Source organism: Nyctereutes procyonoides, unplaced genomic scaffold, assembly GCF_905146905.1.
Source record: "Nyctereutes procyonoides isolate TBG_1078 unplaced genomic scaffold, NYPRO_anot_genome, whole genome shotgun sequence".
In the NCBI taxonomy this organism is placed as follows: Eukaryota; Metazoa; Chordata; class Mammalia; order Carnivora; family Canidae; genus Nyctereutes; species Nyctereutes procyonoides.
Window position 1 is genome coordinate 71312180 of NW_026575126.1, and position 9554 is coordinate 71321733.

General features: G+C 48.3%; 1 protein-coding gene across 2 annotated transcripts in view; it reads left to right on the plus strand.

Moving 5' to 3' along the window:
• HIP1 (huntingtin interacting protein 1) overlaps window positions 1-9254 on the plus strand; it is a 158404-nt gene extending 149150 nt beyond the window's left edge. For both annotated transcript variants that reach the window (XM_055340514.1, XM_055340515.1), the window contains exons 27-32: window positions 5-110; window positions 1073-1196; window positions 1617-1678; window positions 4660-4768; window positions 5486-5567; window positions 5789-9254. In XM_055340514.1, coding sequence (XP_055196489.1) covers window positions 5-110; window positions 1073-1196; window positions 1617-1678; window positions 4660-4768; window positions 5486-5538 — 454 coding nt within the window. In that variant the 3' untranslated portion in view covers window positions 5539-5567; window positions 5789-9254. The remainder of the gene's footprint in view (window positions 1-4; window positions 111-1072; window positions 1197-1616; window positions 1679-4659; window positions 4769-5485; window positions 5568-5788) is intronic.
• The last annotated feature ends 300 nt before the right edge of the window (window positions 9255-9554 follow it).

Consider the following 9554-nt stretch of genomic DNA (forward strand, 5'->3'; position numbering starts at 1 on the left):
CCAGGGATGCAGCTGATCTGGTGGTGCAAGGCAGAGGGAAATTTGAGGAACTAATGGTGTGTTCGCATGAAATTGCTGCTAGCACAGCCCAGCTTGTGGCTGCATCTAAGGTAGGACCCCACGCAGGACTCCCTAGAGCACTGTAAGGTCCGGCTAGGTTGGAGAATACTTGGACTGTGGAGCCTGCCCCAAGAACAGATCCTATATCCTATAGGACCCTTTATCCAGGGTCCTATACTACCCTCTTCTGAGAGGCTGTCATCTGTTAGCAAAGAGCTCTTCTGCCCAGCTGGCCACACGGACTCTTAGCTCTCATTGCTTTTGTGAAAAGTGGCCTTTGAGGGTTCCAGCCATGCTGATCTCTGATGAACTCTCAGGGCATTCAAGGAGCACTCAAATAAGGAATATGTCAATGCAGTGAGCTGGTTCCCTGGCTTGGCTCCAAGGTTCCATAGCCAATGGCTGCTGCTTCTTAAGAATCTCCATATTTGAACTATTGCCCTGACTAATTGTAATACAAAGCTTGTTACCAAAAACTGTGAGTTTTATAGTACCCCGGGGAGCCTTCTTATCATCCTTGTTTATTACTATCTCAAGATTTGTTTCTACAACTGGAACAGTTATCACAAGAAAGGGTAAAGCTAGAATCTGAGGCTACCAAACAAATAAGCCAGGAGTCATTTTTGATGTTAGAGAAATGTTAGGAGTTGACCCTGTAGGCAGCAATTTTTTTAAAAAGATTTATTTGTTTATTTGAGAGAATGAGAGAGCACGAGCATGCACACAAGCGGGGAATGGGCAGAGGGAGAGGAGAAAATCTCCAGAGCAGACTCTTCACTGAACGTGGAGCCCAACACCAGGCTCGATCTTCATCCTGAGATCAGAACCTGAGCCAAAATCAAGAGTGGACACTCACCCGACTGAGCTATCCAGGTGCCCTCTATAGGCAGCAATCTTTAAGAAGTCGACTAGTGACCACAGCGGATCCTGTATGTTTGTCAAGAGCTATCGGACCAACTATTTGATTCAGTTCTTGCCGCTGTATGACCCTAACTCTGCTTGGTCCTGGCAGGTAAAAGCTGATAAGGACAGCCCAAACCTGGCCCAGCTGCAGCAGGCCTCCCGGGGGGTGAACCAGGCCACCGCCACGGTTGTGGCCTCCACCATTTCGGGCAAATCACAGATTGAGGAGACAGGTAGCCTCCCAGAAGCAATGCTTTTCTTTTCCATCCCATTCAGCTCACGATCCCAGTTTCCCACAACTCTGTGTCCACATTCCCTGTTGTCATCTTTTCTACATGCCTACTTACTTTCTCATAAACTGGGACACCACAAAAGCATGCTATTTGTGTCACCATGGCAACAGGCCTTAAGGTAGATTTTCCTTTAGTGATTTCTCTGGATTCAAAGACATGACTCTCCAGGCCTGGTTTCTCTGGCAGGCGGTGGGGGTATGGGGGGTTGGCACTTCCTCCCCATCTCTCCGTCAGTGACTTTCACATGCATTTTAGAAGCTAGCAAACCAAGCATTTCAGCAGAGCGCTGGCATCAGCTGCCTCTCAGGTGAGAGTCAGCCAGGGGTGTCACCTGACAAGACCTTCCCTCCACTCTTCCAGATAATATGGATTTCTCCAGCATGACACTGACCCAGATCAAACGCCAAGAGATGGATTCCCAGGTAGGATCCCCACTTCTCAGTCTGCTCTGTCTGTTGCCGGGGGTACTGACCCCAAATATTATCCCCATCGAGAGAAGCATGTAGGCGAAAGACTTGGGGAAGAAACAAACAGAGATGGACCCAATAGCCCATGAATGAACGTAAATGATGCTGGAAGGACACTAGAGTGGAGACAGGTGGAGACAGATAGATTAAAAATAGAATCTTAACTCTTGCTCACTAGTCTCGGGACTGGTTTCCCCCTCACTGTGACCACCATGGGTCTCCTAGCCGACATCAACTAGCATTAAATATCTTAACGATAGACGGGTTTGTTTGTTTTTTTAAGTGTAGTTGACAAACAACGTTACGTTACTCTCAGGTATACACGTAGTGATTTGACAATTCTGTATATTACTCGGTGCTCACCATGATAAGTATAGTCACCATCTGTCACCATGCAACGTCATGACAGTATTGTTGACTATATTCCCTGTGCAGTACTTTTCATCCCCCTGACTTACTTACCTTATAACCAGAAGCCTATACCTCTTAATCCCCTTCACCTATTTCACCCATTCCTCCACCCATTTCCCCTCTAGCATCCACCAGTTTGCTGTATTTATAAGTCTGTTTCTGGGTGGTGTTTTGTTTTTTGGTTTTGGTTTTGGTTTTTCAGGATTTTTTAAAATTTTATTTATTTGAGAGAGAGAGAGAAAGCATGACAGGGGAAGGAGCAGAGGGGGAGGGAGAAGCAGACTCCCTGCTCAGTGGGGAACCTGATGCCAGGGCTCGATCCCAAGACCCTGAGATCATGACCTGAGCTGAAATCACAAGTCGGATGCTTAACTGACTGAGCCACCCAGGTACCCCAGTTTTTTGGCAATTTTTTAAAACTCTGATATGAATTATTTGTGCATGACCTTGGTTTAAAAAAGAAAAATCGATTCACTGAGGACCCATTGAGAACAATGCCATTTCTCCTAGCTATGCAGTAAAGCTGTGGCATGTAGAGGAGAACTAGGACTCAGTGGGATCCTGGAAAAATCTTGACATCCTTGTTCTAGAGTTACTGGTCCCAGTCTTGGGGTAAAGTCCAGATTGAGACTGTTAAAATCCCTAGATGGGTCACTCATATCTTTAGGAAAAATCATGTGGCCAAATACTAAAAGACCCGAAGTCAGGCTCGAGTCCTTGTCATCTACATTGTCTTGCTTACTGGTCTCATCCAGTTCCTCTTGACTACAGATTCCATCTATATGCTGATAAGTACCAAATTCTTCTCCCCGGCCTCCATCTTCTCTTTGAGCTATGTGCTTGTCCAACTGCCTACTTGATCTCTCCCCTTGATACCAAATACATCTCCTACGAAATGGATCCAAACCAGGGCCCTTGGTTTCCTTCCCATCCAGATCTGTCCCTCTCCTTGTTTTTTTCACCTCCGTAACTGGAACCCCCCCACCCACACCTGGGTGCTAAGACCTAGGAGTTGTCCTTGGGTCCTCCTTCCCTTTTCCCTTCTACATCCAGTCCCCTAGCAGGTCCTGTCAATTCTGACACTTCAAGCTTGAACCTTCCCCCTCTTTTCCATCTCCCTAACATAGCCTAAGCCACGGTTGTTTAACTCCTAAACTACTACAAAAGCAGCTTAACTGCAACACATGTGAGTATTTGTTTCCAAGTAGTTCTGTGGCAGGGCCAGGGTGGCAGGGCAGTTGGAGCAGAGAATTGCAAAGAGCATTGCTGGAACAGGTCCAGCCCTAGGTTGATAGTTGTTGGAACTCTGTGAAAGGCACATGGTGGGATTCACCAGATTGTCTCCATCTTTTGGTACATTTTACATTTTCTACAATAAAAAAATTGGAAAAAAAGGAACCATCTAACTGCATCTAGTTGCTTCCACTCTTGCCCTCCTTACAGTTTGTTCAGGTTCTACATATTTTGAAAAGCATAAATGATAGCATATCACATCTCTGCTTAAAATCTTCCACTCACTTCCCTTTCACACTTAAAATATCCAAACTCCTGCCCCCAGCGCAGGGCCCTGGGTGAAATGATCCTGGCCTGTTTCTCCATCCTCCTCTCATGTCCCTCTCCATCGCTCATGCGTCAACTACACAGGGCTCCTTTCTGTTCTTCTGATACCCCAAGTTCCTGCCTGCCTGAGTAGCCTTTGCTGATCACCCTTGGCCTTCATCACATGACCCTGTGTCATCTTCCATTACGGTCTGATCTGTTCTTGTTCATGAGTTTGTGTGTTCACCCTGCAAGGTAAGCAGGGGCCTTGTGCACCACTGTGTCTCCAGCACCTGCAGCAAAGCCCCAGGTTCATGATGGGTGCTCAGCAAACATTTCTTTTTTTTAAGATTTTATTTATTTATTCATGAGAGGTAGAGACATAGGCTGAGGGAGAAGCAGGATCCCTGTGGGGAAGTCCCTGATGTGGGACTCAATCGCAGGACCCTGGGATCATACCCCAAGCTGAAGGCAGACACTCAACTACTGAGCCACCCAGGCATCCCTCAGCAAACATTTCTTGAATTAGTACAGAAATAACTAGAATGAATGAGCAGTAGGGATAGCCAGGTACCAGCCTTTCCCTTGGTAAGATTGTGCTTTTACCTGTATGATAAAAACTCTAAGTTGAACCAGCCCCTCAGAGATACCAGAAACAGCTGAGCTGGCTCTTGCCTGGATTTCCAGGAAAGCAGGATTGAAGCAGAAGGGGAACTGGATTGGAACACACCACACAAATAGGCAGGATGTCAGAGTTGTTTTCAGACAGAGATTTCAGAGGAGCATGAGATAAGCCCTCCTCCCATTCAGGCATTGGGGCTATAAAGCATTCCCTCCAGTAGAGGCTCCCAGGGAGGAAACAGAGGAGCCACTAAGATAGATGGGTAAATGGGAGAGGATGGAGGAAATCAGCAGAGGAGGAGATGGATTAAGTCGAAGTGAGACCATTGTCAGATGGCTGCTCCAAAAACCTGCTCCTCCCACAGGTCCGGGTGCTAGAACTGGAGAATGACCTGCAGAAGGAACGTCAGAAACTGGGAGAGCTTCGAAAAAAGCACTACGAGCTCGCTGGTGTTGCTGAGGGCTGGGAAGAAGGTAGGCCTCTTTAAGGGCCCCGCTTGGACGCCATGAGGGCAGGGTGCGTGTGAGGAGGGCCTTCCCCTCAGACATGACAGAACGAGGTGCCCTTCAAGTCACCGACTTCCCCCCTCTTCACTCCTAGAGCGTGTTTTCTCTTCAATTGTAGATAATCTTAAAGCCCAAAACTGGCATAAATTGGGGTGAATTGAAAGCTTTTGTTGTCACCCCTCAAGATCTGAATGCTGACCAGCGAGCTCATCATTCACTAGCCACCATTCCCAGTGAGCCTGGCACGCAGACAGCAGAGTAGTGAATGAATGAACGGCAGCCAGTGAAGAGCCAGCAAGGGGACCACAAACTCCTGATTAACTAGAGCCAGCAATGGGGAGCAATGGCCATGCTATAGAAGGGGTCAGGGGCTAGAAATGGAGTTGAGTGGGAGATGTTGGGCCCACCAGCCCAGAGAGGCTTTCTCGCCTGGAGTCTTCTGCTTTCCCATGTGCCCAAAGCGGCCAACTTCATCACAACCAGGACTGCTGACTCTCATGGTCTTGATAAACTCTGGGAGCCAACCACAGACGCGTACTAGTCACTCCTGGATGTGTAACTCAGGAAGTAGAGGGTTATGAGCATGAGGTATTTGAGAGCCCAACGCAGTGGCTGTTTTTGTTAGGGAAACAAATGCATGCATACATGAAGTGCTAGGAAACAAAAATCATCGTTGCTTTTCAGGAACAGAAGCCTCTCCACCTGCGCTGCATGAAGTGGTCACCGAGAAAGAATAGAGCCATGCTGATACCCCACACGTCCGAGTGTAAATCTTGTGGCCCGTCTGTGTGTGTGTTATTTTCCAGCCATAGCCCAAACCCTGGGCCAGGGACCCCAGTGGCCTTCCATGGAAGAGGGGGACCTCCCTCCCAGTCCCACCTGCTGCTTGACCCCTAGATGCTCGGTGACCTTGTCTGAGGGGCTTGCTGTTTCCAAGAGCCTGGTGAGGGGCCATCTCATACCTTTTCTTCTCTGTTTTCCCCTCAGCCTTTTCTGTTTCACCATCTGCACCAACTCGTGAGCGTCAGAGGGCTGGTGGGCTGCACACCAGGACGCAGGGCCTGAATCTTTGCCGTCAGAGCAGTACGAGCGTCCTCGCCAAGCACCCCAAGGCAGTTCTCCCCTCTCTTGGCAGTTCCATGGATTCCTACTGCTTCTTATGGTGGTTGGTTGGGTTTTGTTTTGTTTTTATTTTTTTTTTTTTGTTTTTTCGGTTTTCTTCTTTCAGTGTTCCCTCATAGAACCACCTCTCCCAAAGGGAGCACCCCTGGAGCTCTGAGCCACCAGGGGCCCCTAAAACAGCAGTTAACAGCAATGGTGCTGCTCAGGCTTCACCTTGGTGCTCCAAGCCAGCCTCCATGCTGAGTGTCCTGCTGAGCGAGTAGGGGTCAGCCGAGGCCACTCCCCAGGGGCAGGCACCACTGCTCGGCCACACTTCCCTCCAAAGGCAGAAGCAGAGCGAGTGCCTTTCCTTCCCAAAGTGAGAGCCCAGCCGGAGGCCTCTGTCTACCTTCACAAGTGACAGGGGCAGAGAAAGCGGGAAAGGAGGGGTGCATGCGGCCCAGGTCTCAGGAGCACTTGGGCACTTCTTGTGACCAGGCTGAGAAACCTTATCACATGCTTGAGTGTGCTGGTGAGAGTAGCCACACTTCTTCCCCCTGGCATGAATTTTCCATGCCACCTCCCTTCAGACCCAGGCAGGGCCCTGAGAGGGAGTGTGTGAGGGCTTTCCAATTCCTCTCTCCAAATGTCCACCTTGGCATCCTCTTGAACCTGCAGAAGATAGTTCCATGTTCTACCTAAGTGACAGACCCAGAAGATCAGGCCATCTTGCTCCCAGCAGGAAAGAACTGTGTGCTTGGTTTGGTACCTTTAATATTTATCACTAACCTCCATTTGGCAGCGGCCTACAGAAAGATGCTTTGAGCAATCAGGATTTGAGGTGTGCCGATGGCAGGGCCGCATTGCTGCCCCAGGTCATAAGTCTTAAAGAATCAGACACGGCCAACATGCTTCCCAAACATCCGGCCTAGACGCTGAGACAAGTAGGTTCCTCAGAGCTTCTGAGTCAGGAGACTGAGAGAGGGGGACCATTGGCTCTGAGCCCTTGCAGCCACACGTTCCGGGCCCTGGCTGCCTGGACAGAATGAGGACAGAGGGCTCATTGATAACAGCTTCCTAGAGGCGGGCAGCCTAACACCCCTTGTCCACCTCCAGATGAACCCCAGCATTTAAGTGACCTTCCGATCTTGGACAAACAGTGTCTTCCTTCCTTATCTGTAGCAACTCCTAGGTAGAAGCCAACAAGTACTTCCAGGACCTGTCCCAAAGGAATGTTGCTAAGTGTTGCTACATGACAGGTGGCAAGGCTCCTGTTTGATCACTGTGAATCAACCCCCCTCTCCCTACCATTCCCCTCCTTCTCTGTGCATTTTCTAAGTAAGGCACTCAAAAAACAGTCTCCCATTAGCTCAGATTCCAAGACTCAGACACCCAATCTCCACATTGGGCTAAAGAGGGCTCAGCAGTGGAAGATGAGCAGTCTTAATGTTTAACACTTCTTTGGGCTCAGCGTTTTTCCATCTGAGGCTCAGAAGGAGTGGTGTATGGCACCCTGGCCCAGTTAACGCCAATTAAGCCAGTCAATATGTTCTCAGAATTGATTACCATTTCCACAGCAGACTAGTCCTCACTTCCAGAGTCTCAGCCAAACTGTTGTGCTCCAAATTACCAGGGGTGGAAAAAAATCTAGTATATCGGACCACACTGGGATTCTCAGAATAACACTCCCTCTAAAAAAAAGCCACGGTCATTTTTAAAAACCTTTGCGGACTTCACATGAGTTATGAAACAGTGAGGAAAGCAGTTAAATGGGAACACAGGCTAATCCCATCTGGCACGAGAAGTATCTGTCAGATGTAGTGTGATTACATCTGTCATCGCTTGCCTTAGAAGCTAGCCCATCCTCTGGCCAAAATCAAATTGTCCCGTCTTGGCTTTTCTAAAAATGAATGTGTTTCTACTTGGTGCGAAATACCTGATTAAAACAGGAATCACATACTGAGGCTAAAAATGAACCTCACAACCTCTTAAGGTAGTCTCCCAGCATCATTAGTGGCTGAAGTCCCATGGGCCAGGGTACATAGGTCATAGTAAGGCAGGACAACAAAACAATGGCTTAGGACTGAAAAGAGGTCAAAATATAGCCTCTGATTTCGACACTGAGTTGAACGAAAATCAGTGTCTCTGATTTAATTATGGTTGCTCTAATATCTCTAGAATAAGGATATGTGTGTACATAATAAGGAAACAAAATAGAAAAAACCTATCTTTGTGGGGTTATTTTACATCTGAGTCCGGAGTTGAAATTAGACTGTAAGTGTAGATTGTTGGCTGATTCTGCTGCTTACAGCAGGAACCCTAGGATCCTTCCTGAATCTGAGTCCCTAATCCAGTGGCTGGAAGAACCAAACATTGTCCAGAGCATCCTTTCTTGGAAGTGTTTGAGCTGCCAAGTCAACACCAGGGTTTACCAGGTACCATGGGGGTCACAGTGCATGTCGTTTGTTCAGGCAGGTTGGTTTGCTTCGGCCCCTCACTGGTGAGGAGCTGATTCTGAGCTGCTACCTGGGAAATGCTCACTTCGTGGCCAGCTCCTTGGTCCGGAGGGGTCTCCCGGCTCTACTCACCCGGGTCTTTAAAACCGGTAAAGTTCTTGCTACCTTCTACCACCTTTGCCAGTCTCTGGAAATCCTTCCTGCCAGTGAAAGCCTTCGATCCTGGCATTGGCCTTTCAACTCGACCGGCTCTGCCCTGTCTCTGCCATCCTCGGTCCCCCAGAGAGCACACTGTCTGTAGCATAGACGACGACCACCACCACCACCATGGGCCTGCCAGCCTCCACCACAGCAAACTGAGCCAGCTCTCTGCTGCTCACGTCCCCTTTGTCTCCCAGGGTCAGACCAAATGCACGATCACAACCCACAGTGGTGGCACAGCCTCTCACCCCCAGGAGCCAAAGCAAAGGGAAATAATTGGCTAGATGCCGTTGGGTCCGATTCTGAGAGTAGATCATTCCCAGACATGTCTTTCAGGTGACCCTCAACTACCTCAGTTTGAAGGCCCTAAACGAAGCTGATTACTACTCCTAGGGACAAACCGAGGGGGTTCAGATAAATCTTGCTGATAACTTATAACAAACTCTCACATTTAGGTTCACAGGGATAGGTTGGGTTTGTTTTTCTTGTTTTTAACCTTTCCCCCCAATTTTCCATTAGAATAGTTCCTATAAATGAATTTCATTCTTTCACCGAGTGCCTACCTTCCCAGGGCAGGTAGCCACTGGCTTTTGTTCCCTTCCAACAATACTTTTATTATGGTATTAAGACCTTTCTTTGTATAATACATTGCATCTGTGTTTTCAATTTTTCAAATAAATATTTCAACCTGGCAATGGAGAGTAGTGGTGTTAACTGACCATCCAAAGTGGTTTTGGGGTCGGGGTCCCAGTGAAAAGCCTACACTTCTATCCTGGGGTCCACTGAATCCCACTTAACCTCTGCACCTCTTAGAGTAGGTCTTAAAGACAGGAATACTTCTGAGGAATACAACTGCTGTAGAGAAACGGGTTTGCACAAGGTAGTCATGCTCCATCCCCTATACACTCTCCTGTCCTTGAGAATGATCAAACGGAACATGCCGAAGTCATCGGTACTGTAACTGATCTTGACAGCCAGGTCTGCGCATAAAGTCT